The sequence below is a fragment of the Felis catus genome, chromosome F1 (genome assembly GCF_018350175.1).
Source record: "Felis catus isolate Fca126 chromosome F1, F.catus_Fca126_mat1.0, whole genome shotgun sequence".
Taxonomy (NCBI): Eukaryota; Metazoa; Chordata; class Mammalia; order Carnivora; family Felidae; genus Felis; species Felis catus.
The window spans coordinates 53,460,041-53,483,477 of record NC_058384.1 but is presented as its reverse complement, the minus strand read 5'-3'; the positions used below and the strand labels follow the sequence as shown (position 1 = coordinate 53,483,477).

General features: G+C 37.1%; 1 protein-coding gene across 2 annotated transcripts in view; it reads left to right on the top strand.

The window, feature by feature from the left end:
• Window positions 1–23,437, top strand: part of USH2A (usherin) — a 773,795-nt gene that overhangs the window by 407,782 nt on the left and 342,576 nt on the right. For both annotated transcript variants that reach the window (XM_045048458.1, XM_045048459.1), the window contains 3 exons: window positions 6,645–6,804; window positions 8,196–8,367; window positions 13,865–14,012. In XM_045048458.1, coding sequence (XP_044904393.1) covers window positions 6,645–6,804; window positions 8,196–8,367; window positions 13,865–14,012 — 480 coding nt within the window. The remainder of the gene's footprint in view (window positions 1–6,644; window positions 6,805–8,195; window positions 8,368–13,864; window positions 14,013–23,437) is intronic.

The following is a 23,437-nucleotide window of genomic DNA, read 5'->3' as shown; positions in this document are numbered from 1 at the left end:
ATAACTCAGGCCAGGACTTCTTCCTGAAATTCCAAACTTAAATTCTTTAATTGGCATCTCTCTTTGTTTGTCTAATTGATATATCAGGGGCACCTGGGTGGCGCAGTCGGTTAAGCGTCCGACTTCAGCCAGGTCACGATCTCGCGGTCCGTGAGTTCGAGCCTCGCGTCAGGCTCTGGGCTGATGACTCAGAGCCTGGAGCCTGTTTCTGATTCTGTGTCTCCCTCTCTCTCTGCCTCTCCCCCGTTCATGCTCTGTCTCTCTCTGTCCCAAAAATAAAAAAAATAAAAAAAAGAATTCTTTAATTGATATATCAAACTTTCCATGTCTAAAATGTTACTTCATCTTCCCGTTCCAAACTTGTTTTATTTTCTGTGATATTTTCAACCAAATTAATGATTACTTCATCCTTGCCTTTGCTGAGGCCCAAAACTTTAGAATCAACTTTGACTCCTCTCTCTCTCTCACACACTACCTACAGTGCATTGAGGAATCCTATTAGTTTTGGCTTTAACACATATCCAGAGATCCTCTTGGAGTGATGTCAGCAACATGGCAGCATAGGGACTTCTCAGCTCATTCCATCAATTCCCCAATCCCCTACCCACCCACCCAACACACCAGTTTGAGCAAGTACTCACACATAAAAATACCTTCACAAGAGCCAAGCACTTGAAGTGAGGGATTACCGCACCTGGGTAAAGCACTGAAATGAGAAAAGATGCATTAAGGAGGGTAGGAAAGATAGATTCATATTACCTCCATTTAACCATGCCCCAAACCCAGGCATCCTGGCAGAGATCAAGATTCTCCCTATGGGAGGAGTGTAAGTGAGCACCTAACTTCATTGCAGACCCCAGACCTGACCTCTTCATCACTAGACTGAATCCTAGCCTGAATCTCAAGACTGGCCTGCTATATAGAGGCACCACACTATTGGTTTCAAAATATATTAAAAGCCCATGGTATTCAAAACAGTATAGTATTGGCATAAAAACAGACATATCAATGGAATAGAATAGAAAGCCCAGAAATAAAATACATACATATATATATATGTATATATCAATTAATTTACAACAAAGGAGCCCAAACAATGGGAAAAGGACAGTCTTTTCAATAAATGGTATTGGGAGAACTGGACAGCCACATGCAAAAGAATGAAGCTGGACCACCGTCTTATATCATTCACAAAAATTAACTCCATGCAATCAACACTTGTATGTAAGACCATAAAGCTCTTAGAACAAATGATAAGCTTCATGCATAGATCTTGGTGATGATATTTTTGGATCTGACACTGAAAGCAAAGGCAATAAAAGCAAAAATCAACAAGTGGAACTACATCAAACTAAAAAGCTCTACACAGAAAGAAAAATCAACAAATTGAAAATGCAGCCAACTGAATGGGAGAACGTACTTGCAAATCATATGTCTGATAAGGAGCTAATATCTAAATCGTATAGAGAACTCATACTTCTCCACAGCAAAATGAGTAGAGAAAAGCAATCCAATTAAAAAATGGACAGAAGATCTGTGTTGACATTTTTAAAAAAAAGACATGCAGATGGCCAACAGGTATATGAAAATATGCTCAACATCATTAATCATGGGGAAATGCGAGTCAAAACTACAGTGAGACACCACTTCATATCTGTTAAAGTGGCTATTATCAATAAGACAAGAAATAACAAGTGTTGGTAAGGAAGTGGAGAAAAAGGAACACTTGTACACTGTAGGCGAGAATGTAAATTGATGCAGCCATTATTGAAAACAGTATGGAGGTTCCATAAAAAATTAAAAATATAATTAAAATATTACCCAGTAATCCTACTTCTGGGTATTTTTCCAAGGAAAATGAAAACGCTAACTCAAAAAGATAGATGCACCCCCATGTTCATTGCAGTATTATTTACAATAGCCAAGATATGGAAACAAATTAAGTGTCTATGATGGATGAATGTATAGAGAAAATGTGAGGTATATATAAATACACACACACACACACACGCACACACACACACAATGGAACATTATAAAATAATGAAATCTTGTCACTTGCAACAACGTGGATGGACCTTGAGAGGATTATGCTAAGTGAAATAAGTCATACAGAGGAAGACAAATACCATATGATCTCACTTATATGTTGAATTTAAAAATAAAATAAGCTTATAGATACAGACACACACACACATATACACACACACATACACACACACACACACACACACACACACACACATGCATATACACACAGGAATGATAGCCATGTAAAGAGGAATTCCTGCCCTTTGAGACAATATGGATAGACCTTGAGAAAATTATGCTAGGTGAAATAAATCATACAAAGAAGACAAATACTATATATTTTCACTTATATGTGGAATAAAAAAGCCTAACTCAGAGAACTAGAGAGCAGAATCATGGTGACCAGGGGATTGAGGCCAGAGATGGGGGGAGGAATAGGGAGACATCAGTCAAAGAGTATACACTTCCAGCTATAAGATGAGTAAGTTCTGGTGATCTAAGTTATAGCATGGTAAGCAGAGTTAACAGTACTGTATTATATACGTGAAAGTCATTAAGGGAGTAAATCTTGAACTTTATCACCACACACACAAAAAGGAAATTATGTAAAGACTATGGAGATGTTAGCTAACCTTATTGTGATCCTTTTGCAATGCACATGGGTATCTAATCATCACAATGTACATCTTAATCTTACATGTGTTATATGTTAGTGCTTCACTAGAGTTGAAAAAAAATACCCAGAATCCGACTTTTTTTTTTTACTTATGACAGCCTCCACTTACTTGATTACCACAATAACCTCTTAAGTGAGATTTATGCTTATGCTCTTGCTCACTATAATCTGTATTCAACCCAGCAGCCAGGGTGATATTCATGAAATCCATATGATCATGCAACAATTCTGTGGAAAATCCTCTGGAGTCTTGCTGTGTAGGCTCTTGGATGAAAACCCCAAATCCGTGCAAAGACCTACAAGGCTCATGTGATCTGGTCCCTCATTAAATCTCTGATGTCATCTCTTACTTCTGTTTCACGTATTTGCTCTGCTTCAGCCACACTGGACTCCTTGCTATATCTGTTACAGGCATTTTCCTCCTTCCAAGCCTTTGCTCTATTTGTTGTCTCTCTTAGAATGGCCCTCCCCGTAGAATCCCAAATTGACTCTCACCCCTTCCAAGTCTTTAAAAGCTCAGTATGTCACTTTCCTGCCAAAGCCTCCACTGATTCTTGCCTTTTAACGTTATCCGGCACTCCTGATTCTTCTTGCTCTATTCTATGTTCATTATAGCACTTTGCAATTATACACCACTAATATCCTTAAACCCTGTTAGACATTTAGTTTAAAACCATGTTGTCTCCTAAAATGCAGTATTTTTTTCACCCCAAAACCCCACACCTTACATAATCTGGGGGCACACCCTAACTATGAATGTAAGACTTGACAAGGTTTGGTATTTCAATCCCAGTTCATCAGTCATACTGGGCCTCTTAAGTAACATGACCTCCCAAACATACTTACTTCTTCATCCCGGTCTCCCCCAGTCCCCAACTAACATAAAAATGCAAGTTTCCCAATCCATGGAGGAGGATATTTTGTGACAGTAGAATCAAGATATAGATGGTAACCCTGGAACCAATTGCCACAACAGGCTACTAGGCATCTGAGGCAGATTAATATTCCTGGTGAGTTTAGAAGTTAGGCGATCAAGGCCACTTTCAAAGTATGAAGGCTGTAGCATGAAAGGGAATGGTTCATTCTGTAAAAAGGAGATTCTGTAATGTGGTGATACCATGATGATGTAGTCTGACCTCATCGGCCTGAGGATGGTAACTAAGGATTAACTTAAGTAAGTATGAATTAACTAAGGATTTTTAGCTGTGCAAGTCTGTTCCAACAAACACAGACAAGCAAGTATAGGGCCGCATTTGAATGATATGAGTTCCTCACCAGCTACAAACTGGGTAGCCCAATCTCGACCTCAACAAGCTAGGATGTAAGTAAAAACTTCCCCTCCACAGAGTTCAGTTGTCTAAGAACATTGTAGCATCCAGTCTTATTTGCAGCTGGGTCAAGACAGTCTAGTATGGACAGCAATGATGCTCATGCAAAATATTCCAAAGTCTCTTGGAATTGACCACATGGAGTACAATTTTGGCAGGGGCCTGTTCTTTCAGAAAAGTTAGAGGTACTCTCGTGTTCAAATACCACATTTTTCTCCTATTTGAACTGACAGACCCATCAGGGATTCCTGCTTTACTCTAGGTGTAGTGCCCTCCTTGATTTTGCTCTTGAAACTGGACTTAGAGTCACATCCCTAGCTTCTCCTTCCTTGGGAATCAAGGAATTCAAACAGGCAGTAGAGAGGCTGCATGGCCACCAAGTTCTTGGCAATCAGAAGGAGAAGGTGAAGAGGACAGGGGGATGGTTGCTCATGTGTCCTTTGCATCAAATTTTCCTATAGTAAATAGTAGTTTACACTCCTTGTGGCATATGAGACCACCGTTCTCATGATTTTTAACTTAGTAAGTCTCATAGAATATTAATCCAAATGGAGGTACCCCAGTTCTGTCTGACTTGTGCACATGTGGGACAGCATTCCTGTCATCTCTTAGCAGTTCCTGGCAGTACTGTACTAGTTCACCACGGGCTCCAAAATGTCCTTGTAACATATCTTCTGACCACATTGTTTGGGGGTGCCCACCTCAACTGGTACCACTGAGTATCAGTAGGATAAAATTGTAATGAAAACAAGGCTTAATTGAAAACATTGTGAGTCTTGGGGCGCCTGGGTGGCGCAGTCGGTTAAGCGTCCGACTTCAGCCAGGTCACAACCTCGCGGTCCGTGAGTTCGAGCCCCGCGTCAGGCTCTGGGCTGATGGCTCAGAGCCTGGAGCCTGTTTCCGATTCTGGGTCTCCCTCTCTCTCTGCCCCTCCCCCGTTCATGCTCTGTCTCTCTCTGTCCCAAAAAATAAATAAACGTTGAAAACATTGTGAGTCTCTTCTTGATGGCCACTCTTTTGGTCTAGAGTAACTATATTTAGTGTAAAATTATTTTTTTGCCTTTTTTTTTCTGATGCCCTACATGTTTAACCAATTGACTGTACATTGCATGAAAACCAAAGTGTTCTTTTCTAGTTTACTTTTGCTATCAGTGCAATGCAAAATCTATTTCCCTAAATTAGGTTGTACTTCATTAATCTTTTAAATGTGAAATTGTAATGGTTCAAGGTTAAGGAGATCTTGAAATATGTGTTACTTAAATTATGACTAACTTATTTCAAAAATATCCCAGAAAATAATTACTTCTAGTAGTATAAAAGTATGAATGATGTTTATCAACCTGGTAAAGTTGACTGAAATTTGGTTAGACTCATCGACAAAATATTATTTTTTTAAAGGTTTATATATTTATTTTTGAGAGAGAGGGCGCATATGAATATGCAAGTGGGGGAGGGGCAGAGAGAGACAGGGAGACAGAGAATCCAAGCTGACAGCACAGAGCCCAGATGCAGGATTCAATCTCCTGAACCGTGAGATCTTGACCACAGCCAAAGTCAAGAGTCGGATGCTTAACAGACTAAGCCCCCCAGGTGTCCCTCCACAAAATAATTACTGAGTACCTTTATAAGAGAAGTGCTCAGGGTATTTCAGAATTGAATTAGTAAAATACAGATTGGCTTATTCTAATGCAAGGGGAAATGACATACATTAGAAAGGTAGACAGAAAGTACTAGAGAAATTCAAGCGAGGGAGAGATCATTACTAGCTAGGGTACTATCCCATTCTCTCCATCAATGGTCATACCTCACTCAACTATATCTAGATCATCTCATTCTTAGTTCTTTACTCATTGATTCAAACATATATTCAAAACCTACAGTGTGCTAGACATTGTGCTAGATACTGAGAATGCAAAATCAATCCTTCCCTCACAATATTCAGTCTAATGATTAGGAAGTCACGTAAGCAAATCACTGTGACAGTGTTATAATGCTATGCAAAGGTATGTGTAAATACTGTGGGAGACAAAGGAGAGGGTAATAGCTCCACCTTGTGCCAGGGGTCACAGCAGGATGTGTTAGGAGCATCTTAAGAAAGAAACAGACTTTTGCACTTAGCCTGGACAACTTGAAGGTCAAATAACAGGCAGGCAGGTGGACAAGAGAAGAAAAGAAATCTGCAAAAGGAATTACAAGCACAAAGTCATTGTTACGAGTTATGTATTTGCATTTCAAAAGCAACTCCTGTTGTCTTCAAATATGCTTTAAAAATAATTTAAATGTCTCATTTATTTTTCAACAGAACCATTGAACTAACTCTAAACGCAGAAAACGATTTACCTGGTCATAGACATTCAAGAAGACAGTCAAATTGTTAAAATGAAAAAGTTAAACCGAGAGTTTGACTGACACTTGTCTGTTTAAAAATAACCGTAGTATATTTAAAGGATAAAACAGCCTATATTTATTGCTATTGATTTTTAGGACTATTGATTTTTATTTTAAGCTTTACTTTAACAGTTCTAAGAAGTAGGAATGTAGAGGAGTTGTAAGATCACCTGAATAAAAAATATGATGGTAAATAAATTCTTTTTCTCTCCACCCTCTAGATTTAGCAGTGTTTACGCCCCACCAGTTTCTACTTAGTGCCTGCACACATGTGGGATGCACAAACAGTTCCCCGGTCATACTGTCCACAGCACAGCTGCCACCAGAACATGTGGATTCCCCACTTCTGACTGTCCTGGATTCTAGAACAATATACGTCCAGTAAGTAGAAATGTTTTTGTTGCACACTGGTTTATGCAAGAATCCCAGTGAGCTCAATCAAGGGAAGGGTTTGTGACATAAAATTAATTTTATTGTGATGAAATGCATAGAAGTGATTAGTTCAGTGGTTCTGGGAACCTTTGATTATCACTTGCCAACTTAATTTCCATTTTGTCTTTATGCAATCAGGCTGAGCTACATACGGACACAGATTCTGTGGAAACTTCGATAAGGGGAAACTGACCACTTACAAGACTGCCTTGGGCTTTCCATATGGGTGGTGTTATCAGTGATGAGTTGGAATTAGAAAGTCTAAATATATATTTTCTTTTTGAGTGTAAACTAGGATCTTCTTGTTCCCTGAAAGTTGAAGTCAGAAAGGAATTTTCACATACAGGCATGTTCAGATTATTTTTGATTTCGAGTGATTCTTACCCATTTCCTGATCTGAGGTGCAAGGCAACTTGTGGTACTGAATAAAAAATTAACAAATCTGTCTTGCCGCCAGTTAATACTTGTTTACATCCATTTCTGTTGGTCTCAGTTTTCCCACCTGTAAAAGAAGAGTTTGGGCTGAATAAATTATGATACTCATTCAAGCTGAAAAAACATTATGCTTCATACCCATGGTTCCAAGTCTGAACTGGCCTATTGGCTTTCAGCGCTTCCCTAAACTGAGCCCGCATTACTTACGCCAAAAGATTTCCCACTACTCTAAGTATCTCTCAGTTTCTCAATTTCTGTCTGTTTTATGATTTGCCCTGCTCATTGTCACCGACACATTGTAAGTCCTATCTGGACTCTCCTCTACTTTTTCTTTTTGCCTACCAAATCCGATCCATCAAGGATACTCTTCTGTATCTAGGTATATTCTCACCTCATTCAAGAAGTTTTATTTGACCACTTCATCACTTCAGTCCTCAGCTTCTTTGTATTCTATAGTTGTATGTTAATCTATGTTAGATTGCTCATTTTTGTGGCAATTGTCTTTTTGCAAAGCGACAATTATGTTATCTCTCGCTCTCCCATTTCTCATAGGTTCTCAAATGTTCTACTTCTCCCGTCTTGTTCTATGGCTTAAGTTCAAAATTAAATACTCGTGCACACATTTACTATATTATTAGCTAATTAAAATTATAAGTAACTAGAAAGCAGGCATTATGTCATATTTTCTTTATACCATTCAGAATACACATTTAATAATTACTTGGTTTTTTTAACTTTTTTTAAAGCTTTCAGTGTGTGTGTGTGTGTGTGTGTGTGTGTGTGTGTGTGTGTGTGTGTTTGAGTGGCATAAATCCAAGTTCATATGCGTCCTTTAAAAATCTTGCACATTTCAGGTTTGACTTGAACGAATGATGGATAGTCATGCTATATTTTTCCATTCCCAGGTGGAAACAACCAAGAAATGTAAATGGAATTCTGGAGCGCTATATATTATATATTTCAAATCACACACATAATTTTACAATTTGGGATGTCATCTATAACAGCACAGAACTTTTTCAGGATCACCTGCTTCAATACCTGTCCCCTGGTAATAAATATCTCATCAAGCTGGGGGTAAGTTCACTTTACTTCTGTCACTTTCTCTTCCTTTCCTTGCTGCTTCTCTTTCCTTTGTCCCATCTACTCTCTCTCCCTCACTTAAAAAAAAACAAAAAAACAAAAAAACAAAAAAACACACACAAAACCCAAAACCAAAAACTCACGTATTGCTATTGAGACAGAAAACTCCTTTCACATTGTAAATGTGAATATGATCTAATACCTACATATTTATTTTATATTGTACAAAATGATAGCATAACAATCTGAGTCAGTAGATTTTTTCTAAATCTAATTTGGGATTATCAGAAATTATTTCAGTTTTGTTATTTCTAGAATGTCATAATTGATAGGACTTTTTCTACAATGCCTGAATTAATAAGGTTATTTCCCCATGGATCTTGTATTCATTCGGAAAACAATGTACAGTATGAAAACTTAGGTCTTATATTTTAAAAATGAAGGTTTAAATGACCCTCAAATATTCTGGATTGTTATTATGTTCTGGTTTACATTACATTTCTTTCTTGAAAGAACAGTCACTTAATAAAACCCTAGAATCAACATACTTTAGAGGTCTTTAGACAGACAATAGCATTTTTTAATGCAAAATAGCACTTTTATACAAAGGTCTTTTAAAAGACCTTGATATTACTGTGGAATTTATACTCAGTACTTCCTTTTGTTTTTTGATGAAATATAATCTTTTTTAAGTTTAATAGCACATCTGAAAATAACTGAATATAAACATGAGATTGTCCCTATTTGTTTTAAACACACTCTTCATTTTATAGCAATACCTATATAAGGATATTTGCTTTGATAAATGCCATAGAAAATATTCTGCTCTTGATTATGAATAAATTTACATTTATGTAGACACTGTGTATGCATTCATTTTACTTAACATGCTCTTGAATGCTCTAAATATTATACCACGAGAAAATAAACTACATTCAACTATTGCTAACTGTCTGACCTGACACCACAAAACAAGGGCAATCACACAATGTTAAAAATCCTGTTCAGAACTGACTCCATGTGCCTAGGTGTTCAGCACACAGATTGGCTTACAAAACAGCATCTTTGATTACTTACTTGTATTACTCAATGTGTAAGAAATATATTAACTTGATTTTCAAAAACTGATACAGAAATCCACACCATTTTCAAAACAGTGGTATTATCAAAATCCAGAAAATACTCTATTGCTTAGAAGCAACCAAAATTAAGTAAAAATTGTTGTATTTTTAGTTTTTATCAGGAGACAAAGGTCATGAAACAAAGTTATACTCCCAAGGCGAGTTTTAGGATATGTTGTGCAGTCAGTAGAAATCTACCTCAATATCCTATTTTGTATACATCTATATCTTTAAAAATAAATACCCCTAGATCGGAAGTCTGCTCTCCTGAGTTTCAATTCAGACTTTACTAACAACTATGTAACCCAAGGCAAATTCACTTAACCGCCCTGATTTTTGCATTCTTTCAGCCTAAAATTGGGACTTTGAACTAAATGATTTTTAATGTCTCTTTGAGCCCTAAAATTCCATGACACTAAATCATTCTATGATTCCGAACAGTATTCTATGGAGTCAAATGAAATCTGTCAGCCACTGAGTAATGTTGATGCAGGATGCCATAAAGATGTGGAAGTCTTTGCCCTAACTCTTGTTAAGGAAATAAATTTGCTCACGCCATTTTTGATTTTTTTATATCATTGTATTTATTAGTGCAGAAAATACACTAATATATTTTTCAGGAAGTATTCAACTAAAAAGTTTTTTTTTTATTAACTCTATAACCAGTAAATTAAATGAACCAGAACATTTTAGGTTCATCTTGGTTAATTGAAGGATTATTATATATTTCACAGTTCCTACATAATAACTGGCTTTCAAGGTCATTAGATTAGTAGATGGAGATTAGGTTCTAAGCCAAGTGGAGTTGCCTTTATAGTCGGTCTTAGCATATTGAAAGTTTCTGAAAAATAAAACATACAGATGGCCAAGCCTTTAAGAAATAGAGGAAGATACACGAGGATTCAAACCGCTGTGATTTACTCTAGACTCAGAGAAGATGTGTTACTTCAAGTGGCTTCATGTAATATTTCCTTTTAACTAGATTATAAACTCCTGGAGGGTAGAGACAGTATCTTTCAAAATTCTATCTGTGGAGTCAAGCCCAGTGCCTGGTAGAAATTGGAAGCTCAACCAACGATTCCTGAATGAATGAACACTAAGTCTATTTATTTCATAAAGAATCTGAGACTTCTGGTATGAGTTAGACGGTTTGCTGGGCAATGTGGGAGTCGAGGACTGTGTGGTTCCAAGCATATGTTTTTCCTGCTGGAAGAAACAGCATGACATGTCACTACATTCAACAAATGGTATTGTGGAGTGTGGTAGCTCCATATAAAGATAATAAGCCAAAAATTAAATAAAGAAGCTAGTACCACAGACAAGTTTCAGTATATGTGTGGTCTGATAATTTTCATATTACTGCTAGACATTTACCTCTTGATGAATGCTAAGTGTATTTCCTGAAAAGATTCTTGGACATGATGAACTTAATTTTTCAAAAGATCATTTATAGATAGCATGGCCTTGTTGTATTTCTTCGCACTTTAAAGTATGTTGCATTCTTAATATCCTCAGAGCCTGCTTATCTGAAAACAAACTATTGATAAGTAGAATGCTAGCTTTGGATTTTCCTGACAGCCCTCATTTCAAAATATTTGATATACATTGATTAGTTACTCATGTCCTTGCCCCAAAATTGAATCCCCTATTTGGTCAGAGGTTACTGGTCGTTTCAGAGTGGTAGTATCACTTTGTAATTTAACAAAAATGGCTGCAACTGATAAAAGCTATGGGAGATGAGTTGAAGCTCCTTATTGTAATGGCTCAGAGGCTTTCAAAGACCTTGCCATTTCATAAAGGCATCTTGAGTCAATCCCACCCTTTTGTTTAGTTTTTCCAAACCAGAATTTTAATCAGCATTCAACTGCACTGCCTGCAGTGGCCCCTGGTGCTGGCAGGTCAGACAAGATACTGATTGATTCAGTTTCATTTAGATAATATCTGTTAGATGTGACCAATAGGAAACAACTTTAAGAGCATTTATTTCCTTGTTGAAGGAACTGCTCACTTAGCACCTCTAAATGTATGCAAAAAGTACATGGAAGAAACAAAATAAAATATTGTGCAGGTAATTTTGTTACTTCAGCAGGCTCTTTATAAATTCTGTTTTATTTGCAAGAAAAATTCTCTCATAAACTACTTGGATTCCTCCAAGGCTTCTTTGCCAAAATATGAATTTATGGATCTCAGATGACACAGCCCAAAGAACAATCCTTCCAAACCACAGCATGGCTTTATTTATCCCAAAAGGCATCCTAAAATTCTCAAAGCAAAGTAAATTTCAATTCACATTTTGTTTTTAAATATACATATAATTATATATCATTTAGTACACTATTTCTTTGAGGAGAGTTAGCTGGGGACAATTCTTAGGACATAAATAAGAACAAAATAATAGTGACAAATAGACTATTAGAATTAAATCCCAGTGTGTTATAAGGTTAATAATAAGATGCTCCAACATTTTTTCCCCACCTAAGGAAAAAATCTAGGAACTGTAGGTGGGCAGATTTAGCTCTCTCTGAGGACGGGAAAGACTGTTCTTTCCATCATTTTCCTTTGATAATTCAGCTGTTCCACTTGGCCTCTTTTCCTGCCATGTTTTCTAGTGGACTTTTAGCATGTTTGAAATGTTTTATTTTCATTTTTCTATTTTAATGTTCAGATAGTTTTTTCTTGGGCTAACAATGACATGTCCTAGAGCTTGAGTCAGTGTTTGGCCACAAGCTTAATTGATTCCTCTTTATTTGCAAAGATTGTGTTCTCAGGAGGAGTATGGTTTATCTCTTACATATATATGCACATGCTGTAACTAAGAATTAGAGGAAACCCACAGAGGTTAATTAGGTCCCAATCTTAATGCAATTTTATGTCCAAGCCACAGTTTAACCCATCAAAAACTTGCTTATGCTGATGAGAAATTATCCTGGAGATATGGGCCACTGTTACATTCTTCCAAGAGAAAGTGAGATTGATCTCACTTATTATATATACTTATATAATGCCATTTATTATATATACTCCTAATAAAGAATTTGCAACTATTTGCAACAACTTGGCAAAAAGTATACTTCAACTAAGAAAATGTCTTTAAAAATAAGTCAACTCTCTCTTATTTTTAGGAGAAAGAAGATCAACTGTGTTAAGTATCAAAAGGTTGTTCCCTTAATATCAAAGTGAAAAGCAGGGAACAGGCCTAAAGAAATAAAAAGGTGTTTTAATTTTTTATATTAACAACTACCTTCCGTGAAAATGGACTAAATATCTGCTTTTTACATCATCCTGTGATTTTACTTCATTGTCCTTATAGGTTTTTGGTAAATTGTAGTGTTTTTTGAACTATTTTTTTTTCTTTTTGAAACATTTTAAAATTTCATCGTGTAAATTACAAGTGTAACCTAAAAATATGCGGAACAAAGCTTAAATGTAGTTTTTTCAAATATATGTGTTATATCAAGATATAATTCCTCACACTCTAGCAAATATATTCTGGAAACACCCTGTTTGTATGTCTCCCTTTCCTGGAGAAATGTTTATCCAATAAGTTAGGCAGCAAAGCTAATTTCCTAATACACTTAAACATTTATTTTGGAATTACTTGCAGTAATTTCTGGGTATCTTTAACATACATGTTTTCACTGATGACATTAGTAATACCTTATTAGGGAGCAGGACAATTCTGTGATCACTTTAAGTGTCCTGGCCATGTAATCAGCCCATTTCCTCTAGCACTTGAGTAAATGATTTGACCCTTTTCACCATCAAACAGTCATTCAACAGCTGCTTTGTTGTTGAGATATGAGAAATACTATATTGTTCATTTTCACATTGTGTTATACTTTAAACATATTGGTCACATGATAACAAATAAAAGACAATTATATTTGCCACAGATCTTTTCTTTTCCTACAAATCACTTGTTTTATCCTAAAGTAGTTTCAGTCTCTAGTACTGTTCTCAGGTAGTGTGCACACACACATGCGTGCACTTAATTCATTCTAGAAAACCCTGGGTAAGGCTGATTTCATCAAGGCTATTCACCCAGGCAATATATGCCCTACCTCTAGGCTCTAACATAGGAATTACTTACAATTCGTACATGCATACATTCTTGGTTATTTTCTAATTATTGGAGATGGCTGTCTCATGTCCTAAAAGGCAAACTAATTAAATGTCAAACCTCAGCATTGAAACAAATATATTTAGTGGAGGGAGGGGGGGGGGAGATAAATAAAACTATTTTTAAAAATCCTGAACTCTTATAATGAATTATCTTTTTTTCAATGCTCACTTAAACTTTTGGGACCCAGAATGAAATGTGTGTGTGTGTGTGTGTGTGTGTTTGTGTTTGTGTTTGCATCTCTCCTCAGGCTTGCACGGGTGGTGGGTGCACAGTGAGTGAGGCCAGGGAGGCCCTGACTGATGAGTGTGCACCCGAAGGTGTTCCGACCCCCACAGCGCACTCCTATTCACCTTACTCCTTTAACATCTCCTGGACTGAGCCTGAATATCCAAATGGTAAGTGAACTCTTTTAGCCTCAAGTTAAAAAGATGATTAGCAAAGGTAAATTAATATTCTAAATGGCAGCTTATATGTGGTGCTTAATTTTTAATGATCATTTTAGCACATAAAATACCTGAGATAGTATCATTGTCTGTAGTTGGGAGACTGTAGTTTTTAGGCGAACACACAATTTTGGTGGCTCAAAAGTGCTCCCTTTTGATAGTTCTTGTGTACTGCATCTTATTGTTTAATACATTCCAGAAAAGGTTGAAAGAACAGATGAGGATTCCCAAAGTGCTGTTGTGACAGTGACATTATATTTGCAATGACTCTCTGGTTTTGACAGTCTGTTCGTTCTTGAACAGGGAGAGAGGTGGAAAGCCTGTGCACATAACGTATTTCAAAATGCCTTTGATTTCACAAGTTCATCTTAAAAGAGACAACTTGGAATCTGTATTTTTAACATATTATATGTAAATATGTCAACATGCAGCTTTTAAACAGTGTCTATATTAAATACATATATATATTAGGGACACCTGGGTGGCTCAGTCAGTTAAGCATCTGACTTTGGCTCAGGTCATGATCTCACGGTTTGTGCGTTTGAGCCCCATATCTCTGTGCTAACAGCTCAGAGCCTGGAGCCTGCTTCAGATTCTGTCTCTCTGTCTCTCTGTCTCTCTGTCTCTCTCTCTTTCTGCCTCTGCCACACTTGAACTCTGTCTCTCTCTTTCAAGAATAAGTAAACATTAAAAAATTTTTTTAAATATACGTATTTTATACTTGTTGGGCTTCATGTAGATTGTGTAGATTTCTAAGTGATATATACATCTTTGCATAGTTTAGAGAATTAAGTCAGCCAGGTAAAGTTGTCTAAAATAAAATCTTATTATAATGATTTTATAATAACTTGGAGGTAGAAATTGCTTTCTTCATTTATTGTAAATATCTTTAAGTTTCACACAACACAGTGTCATTGTTCCACGCTGATAGAAATGTATTAACATCAAGTCTTGCTCCCTTTAAAACACATATCAAGGGGCGCCTGGGTGGCGCAGTTGGTTAAGCGTCCGACTTCAGCCAGGTCACGATCTCGCGGTCCGTGAGTTCAAGCCCCGCGTCGGGCTCTGGGCTGATAGCTCAGAGCCTGGAGCCTGTTTCCGATTCTGTGTCTCCCTCTCTCTCTGCCCCTTGCCCGTTCATGCTCTGTCTCTCTCTGTCCCAAAAATAAAATAAACGTTGAAAAAAAAATTTAAAACACATATCAAGGCTTTAAATATCATAGAAATTGTTTTAGGTAGCTAGTTGCTGAATACTGAGATGGCCTCTTTTAGCATAGCCAAAGAGAATGGAAGAAAAAAAATGATAATTTTATTAGTTTGTCTTTTGTTTACTATGATATTAATTATTCTAGTCATCTCATTTTAATTAAACTTTTGGCAAATGCATTAGATATATTTGAGGTAATGGAGAGAGCTCAAATAATTAGAGTAAGTGATTATCTCTGCTTCTCAAGTGATTCCTATACTGTTACAAATTTTCTAATAAAAAAATAAATGGATCTCTATTTGATACTTACATTAAACAGTCAAAAAATCTTGCCATCCTTCGTGCTCCACAAATGAATCCAGTCCATGCAATGCAAATTTGAGTGATTTATTCCAATTGGATTGCTGTTAAATGCCATCACGTGATTTGCATCATAAAATACAATACTTTCAGTCATAACGACTGGTCATTGCAACTCTGGAACAGCAGCTCTACTTGGGATCCTAGGTTGACTGGAGAAATACTTACTACATTCCAAAGAATATTTGTATATTATGTTTTGTGTATTTACAAGCAATTTTTAGATATATGCATTGAAACAAAAAGAACTGGAAAAACTTTGGATATTTGCATAAACACTTTCATATTCTAAAGTGTTGCGTTTAATCACATTAGAATTTTCAAAATTTTGATTGTGGGCAATGGTTAGACAGTTAAAAAGTAATAGTGTTCATTAAAAAAAAAAAAAAAACTTTCATTACTTCTGTCTTCACTTTCCCCAAATTTTCCAGTGTTTGGTTTCTACTGTCCATTGTCCGGAGAGGGATAATGTGATTCTTGGAAAACTCCTCGTTCCTCTATTTGTTTTTAAAGCCCCCATAATTCCCCCTGAAAACCTGAAGAATAAAATCCAAATTCTTTAGTCTGGCATTCAGGTCACTCCCCACTTGTGGCTCAATCTGCATTTATAGAGCCTTGTAACACACTTTTCTTTCTAGAATACTTATGGCTTACTGTAAGCTTGCAAGACGTGGGTGTGCAGTCAAATTGGCCTAGAGGCAAATATGATCTCTTATGTGTAGTAGTGTATTACTTTAGGAAATGTACTAAATTCTATGAACCCCAGTTCTCTTGATTATAAAATTGGAGTTGATCAACCCCTATTTTCTTTTATCTTTACTTGTGGAAATCTAACCCATTCCTCAGGATTAAACGTGGACCTCTTATTTCATAAAATTGTTCCACTCTTCCTTGAGTCAAAGTTAAGCTTGCCCTCTTCTCTTGATCACATATCCCGTTTCTAGGCTTTCATAATGGTACATACTTCATTCCTTCTAGGTTCAGATTTATTTGGGTACTTGTCCAACATGACCATCCATGATAAGGACCACAAATCATTCATTTCTCTTTACCTTCACGGAGCCTAACAGTGCATAATAGTTTCTGTTGGCACCTAATTATGTTTAGTTTACTCAGTCATTTCTTGTGAAAAATTCCACTTGATCAGGAGCATGTATACTGTAGTTCTGGCTCTCTAATGATACCAACAGAAAGAATGGTAGTTGCAGGCCAATTCCTGAAATATCTTTGTTTGGGAGGTATTTGTTCCTGAACTGTATTTGTTTAGCTGTGTGGGGTCTGATGCTAGGTTTTTCTTTTAGCAATTTGGATTTTTACATTTGAATGAAGAACTTTTAATTTCCTTTTCCTTGGTATACACAGGTCAAATTTAATGAAACTAGACCCATATTGCAATATGTGCTACATTAGGGTTGCTTCCTAAGTTCTGAGTATGCTGCAGAATGAAATAGGTTTCATCCTTATGTTACTAAAGAAACCCTTTCAAATTATTTTATTTATTTATTTATTTTTGTTTATTGATTTATTTTGAGAGAGAGAGAAAGAGAACGCTGGAGGGACAGAGAGAAGGAGAGAGAGAATCCCAAGCAGACTCCACACTGTCAGCACAGAGCCTGATGCGGGGCTCCAAGTCATAAACTGTGAGATCATGACCTGGGCCGAAATCAAGAGTTGGCTGCTTAACCAACTGAGCCACTCAGGCACCCCCAAATGATTTGAAATAGTGTTTCTGAACCTTAACTCATCATTAGAATCATCTTAGGGGCACCGGTTGAGGAAGTAGATTGCAGTGCTCCACCAGAGTGCTTGAATAATCAGAATATCCCATAGGGTATGTTATCATCAAACATCCTGGAGTCCTCCAACTGGAGGACTTTATATTCATCATATCCAAGTTGCTTTCTCCACATGTTCTCTGCCCTTCTACTTTCCCTTTCTCCTGTGTTCCTCCTCTCACTGATTAGCACAACCCAGTCATGCCAGCCAGCAACCTGGATGGCTTGACTTCAACCCATGCCCACTCCTGACTTCTTTTGCCACATGACCCCCAACTGCACTCCTCTAAAGAAGGTCACTGATATTTCTCACCCAGATAACTTCAAGAGCCTCCTCATACCATGCAAAAATCTGAATTTGTTTTTTCAAAGTATATTTTTTGATGACCTCCTAGGTACCATCGTACCAAGATGAATCTGCCCAATCCTTTATCTTAAGGATATTATAGTTTCTTGGGGCAACAAATAATCACAAGGTAGAGATGTGAACAAGGTGCCAAATGAATGGAGAAGAAGCTCCCTGAGGAGCCCTATGGGATGTGAGAGTGGCATCTCTCTGGGTCTTCCAGAGATGTATGTATATGCATTTAGATGATCATGTTGTGTCATGGAGGCTGCTTGCATGGTTTTGCACACTCTGGGGGCGCCTGGGTGGCTCAGTTGGTTAAGCGTCCAACTCTTGATCTCAGCTCAAGTCATGATCTCACAGTTTGTGAGCTTGAGCCCCACATTGGGCTCTGCAATGACAGCACAGAGCCTGCTTGGTATTCTGTCCCTCCCTTTCTTTCCTCTTCCCCCACTTGCTTGCTCTCTCTGACTCACTCTCTCTCTCTCCCTCTCTCTCTCTCTCTCTCTCTCTCTCAAAATAAATGGATGAACTTAAAAAAAATCTTGACTCTGTTAGTCAACTGTTACACATAAATAATTATTCCATAGGACTTACTAACATGAAGAAAAGTTGTGGAGAAACAGTAACCCCACTTTCAGTAGTAACTATAATATTTCCAAATATATGCCTATATGTGACAAAATATGAGAGGTGTGAAAGGCTCTGATAGAAATGTCTAGTTCTTGCTTGGTAGACTTCAGCCACCATGGGTTAGGAAACAGGCTCTCTGCTTTTTATAAATGATTCTGATTTAACAGTCACTTTTTACTCATCACAGTCTTGTGATAATCCTTACCCAGTGGCTAAGAGAATGGCCTCTTGCTCTTCTAGTTTCCATTCTCTTCTTTGTCTCCCACTCTGCTCCTGCTTAACAGCTTGTACTGGAAGCTTTCTCTTTACTTCAGGATGTGCTACACATGCTCTGAGCATTTTTCCTATTCTGGAACATTTTGTTCTGTGCTGTACTGGAAGTTCTAAGGATAGTGCCTGACTCATAATAGATGCTCAATTAAAATTTTGCTGATTAGCACTACCAAAAGAAGAAATAAATGCATAGAAGATAACAAGTGCTGGCAAAGATGTTGAGAAATTAGAACCCTTGGGCACTGTTGGTGGAAATGTAAAATGGCACAGCTATTATGGGAAGCAGTATGTAAAATTCCTCAAAAAATTAAAAATAGAATTACTATGTGATCCAACAATCCTACTTCTGAGTATTTATCCAAAAAAATTGAAAACAGGATCCTGAAGAAACATTTGCACACTCACAGTCATGGTAGCGTCATTCACCTTAGCCAAGAGATGGAAGAAACCCAAATGTCCACAGATGGATGAATGGATAAACAAAATGTGGTGTGTGTATATATACAATGGAATACCACTGCCCTTAAAAGAGGAAATTACCACCTTTGGGATGCAGCAAAGGCAATCATAAGAGGAAAGCATATAGCAATCCAGGCCTTCCTAAAGAAGGAAGAAAGATCTCAGATACACAACCTAACCTTACACCTTAAGGAGCTGGAAAAAGAACAGCAAATAAAACCCAAAAACAGCAGAAGACAGGAAATAATAAAGATTAGAGCAGAAATTAATGCTATAGAAACAAAACAAACAAACAAAAAACAGAACAGATCAATGAAACCAGAAGCTGGTTCTTTGAAAGAATTAACAAAATTGATAAACCACTAGCCAGTTTGATCAAAAAGAAAAAGGAAAGGACCCAAACAAATAAAATCAAGAATGAAAGAGGAGAGATCACAACCAACACAGCAGAAATACAAACAATAGTAAGAGAATATTATGAGAAATTATATGCCAAAAAAATGGGCAATCTGGAAGAAATGGACAAATTCCTAGAAACATATCCACTACCGAAACTGAAACAGGAAGAAATAGAAAATTTGAACACAACCATAACCAGTAAGGAAATCAAATTAGTAATAAAAAATCTTCCAAAATCAAGAGTCCAGGGCCAGATGGCTTTCCAGGGGAATTCTACCAAACATTTAAGGAAGAGTAAACACCTATTCTCTTGAAACTGTTCCAAAAAATAGAAATGGAAGGAAAACTTCCGAACACTTTCTATGAAGCCAGCATTACCTTGATTCCAAAAGCAGACAGAGACCCCACTAAAATGGAGAACTATAGACCAATTTCCCTGATGAACATGAATGCAAAAATCCTCAACAAGATATTAGCCAACTGGCTCCAACACTACATTAAAAAAATTATTCACCACAACCAAGTGGGATTTATACCTGGGATGCAGGGCTGGTTCAATATCCACAAAACAATTAACATGATTCATCACATCAATAAAAGAAAGGACAAGAACCATATGATCCTCTCAATAGATGCAGAGAAAGCATTTGACAAAATACAGCATATTTCCTTGATAAAAACCCTCAAGAAAGTAGGGATAGAAGGAGCATACCTCAAGATCATAAAAGCCATATATGAACGACACAACACTAACATCATCCTCAATGGGGAAAAACTGAGAGCTTTCCCCCTAAGGTCAGGAGCAAGACAGGGATGTCCACTCTCACCACTGTTATTCAACATAGTATTGGAAGTCTTAGCCTCTGCAATCAGATAACACAAAGAAATAAAAGGCATCCAGATCGGCCAGGAGGAGGTCAAACTTTCACTCTTCGCAGATGACATGATACTCTCTATGGGAAACCCTAAAGATTCCACCAAAAAACTGCTAGAATTGATTCATGAATTCAGCAAAGTTGCAGGATATAAAATCAATGCACAGAAATCAGTTGCATTCCTATACACCAACAATGAAGTGACAGAAAGAGAAATCAGGAATCGTTCCCGTTTACAGTTGCACAAAACCATAAAGTACCTAGGAATAAACCTAACCAAAGAAGTGAAAAATCTATACACTGAAAACTGAAGAAAGCTTATGAAAGAAATTGAAGAAGACACAAAAAAATGGAAAAAGATTCCATGCTCCTGGATAAGAAGAACACACATTGTTAAAATGTCTATACTACCCAAAGCAATCTACATATTCAATGCAGTCCCTATCAAAATAACACCAGCATTCTTCACAGAGCTAGAACAAATAATCCTAAAATGTGTATGGAACCAGAAAAGACCCTGAAGAGCCAAAACGATCTTGAAAAAGAAAACCAAAGCAGGAGGCATCACAATCCCAGACTCCAAGCTATACTACAAAGCTGTAATCATCAAGCCAGTATGGTACTGGCACAAGAACAGACACTCAGATCAATGGAAAAGAATAGAGAACCCAGAAATGGACCCACAAACGTATGGCCATCTAATCTTTAACAAAGCAGGAAAGAATACCCAATGGAATAAAGACAGTGTCTTCAGCAAGTGGTACTGGGAAAACTGGACAGCGACATGGAGAAGAATGAACCTGGACCACTTTCTTACACCATACACAAAAAGAAACTCAAAATAGATGAAAGACCTCAATGTAAGACAGGAAGCCATCAAAATCCTCGAGGAGAAAGCAGGCAAAAACCTCTTTGATCTTGCCTGCAGCAACTTCTTACTCAACACGACTCCAGAGGCAAGGGAAACAAAAGTAAAAATGAACTACTGGGACCTCATCAAAATAAAAAGCTTCTGCACAGTGAAGGAAACAATCAGCAAAACTAAAAGGCAACTGACAGAATGGGAGAAGATATTTACAAATGACATATCAGATAAAGGGTCAGTATCCAAAATTTATAAAGAACTTACCAAACTCAACACCCAAAACACAAATAATCCAGTGAAGAAATGGGCAAAAGACATGAATAGACACTTCTCCAAAGAAGACATCCAGATGGCCAACCAACACATGAAAAAATGCTCAACATCCCCCATAATCAGGGAAATACAAATCAAAACCACAATGAGATACCACCTTACACCTGTCAGGATGGCTAACATTAACAACTCAGGCAACAACAGATGTTGGCGAGGATGTGGAGAAAGAGGATCTCTTTTGCATTGTTGGTGACAATGCAAGCTGGTGCAACCACTCTGGAAAACAGTATGGAGGTTCCTCAAAAAACTAAAAATAGAACTACCCTACTGCCCAGCAATTGCACTACTAGGCATTTATCCACAGGATACAGGTGTGCTGTTTCCAAGGGACACATGCACCCCATGTTTATAGCAGCACTATCAACAATAGCCAAAGTATGGAAAGAGCCCAAATGTCCATCGATAGATGAATGGATAAAGAAGAAGTGGTGTATATATATATATATATATATATATATATATATATGTATATATATATATACACACACACGCACACACAATGGAGTATTACTCGGCAATCAAAAAGAATGAAATCTTGCCATTTGCAACTACGTGGATGGAACTGGAGGGTATTATGCTAAGTGAAATTAGTCAGAGAAAGACAAAAATCATATGATTTCACTCATATGTGGACTTTAAGAGACAAAACAGATGAATGTAAGGGAAGGGAACAAAACTAATATAAAAACAGGGAGGGGGACAAAACAGAAGAAACTCATAAATATGGCAAATAAACTGAGGGTTACGGGAGGGGTTGTGGGAGGCGGGACGGGCTAAATGGGTAAGGGGCGCTAAGGAATCTACTCCTGAATCATTGTTGCACTATATGCTAACTAATTTGGATGTAAATGTAAAAAAATAAAAAAGAAAACAAGTTATAATTTAAAAAAAGAGGAAATTACCACATACTACAAGATGGATGAACCTTCAGGACATTATGCTAACTAAAAGAAACCAGTCACAGAAAGACAAATACTGCATGATTCCACATATATGTGGAATCTGGAGTCATTAAACACATGGAGTCAGAAAGTAGAATGTGGTTACCAGGAGCGGAGCTCAGGAGGGGGAATGGAGAGTTGCTATTGAATGAATGTAGTTTCAATTTTGCAAGATGAAAAAGTTCTAGAGATCTGTTATACAACAATGTGCATTTAGTTAACAATCTGAACCATACATTTAAAAATAGTTAAGATGGAAAATTTTAAGTTCTGTGTTTTTTTACCATAATTACAAAAATATGATGTAGAGAGGATATAATAAAATGCAGTAAACTTTTAAACCAGAGAAAGATTAAGGACTGTGTTAACTTAAAACAAACACAAATTTCAATTAATAATCACATAAAGATATATGTATAAAATATACATTTGTTAAACCAGAGTGAGATCATACTATCTGTCCTGTCGTGCATCTTGCTTTCCTCACTTAACAACATGGCGGAGACATCTTTCCATGGCAGTTAAGCATAGCCCAACTTCATTGTTTCGAAAGGCAGTATAGAATCCCACTGAATAAAACCACAGCTTACGTGATCCATCTTTTAGCGGTGGGTATTTAAGATTTTGCTGTTATAAAAAATGCTACTTGCCATTAATTGCCTTAGTCTGCCAAGTAGTCCTTACACACTGGGTCTTTATCACTTAATTCACACCTAAGACTTTGCTTTCCTTCAAACAAGTACTACCGAATTCTAGTCCCATACCTGCAAAAATGGTGGTGTGACAACTCCAGTCCTGTTTCTCTAATCGGAGCACTTGGCATCCACGTTCCCTCTGGCAAAATTGTTCTTGGGGCACCCGGGTGGCTCAGTTGGTTAAGCGTCCAATTCTCTATTTCGGTTCAGGTCGTG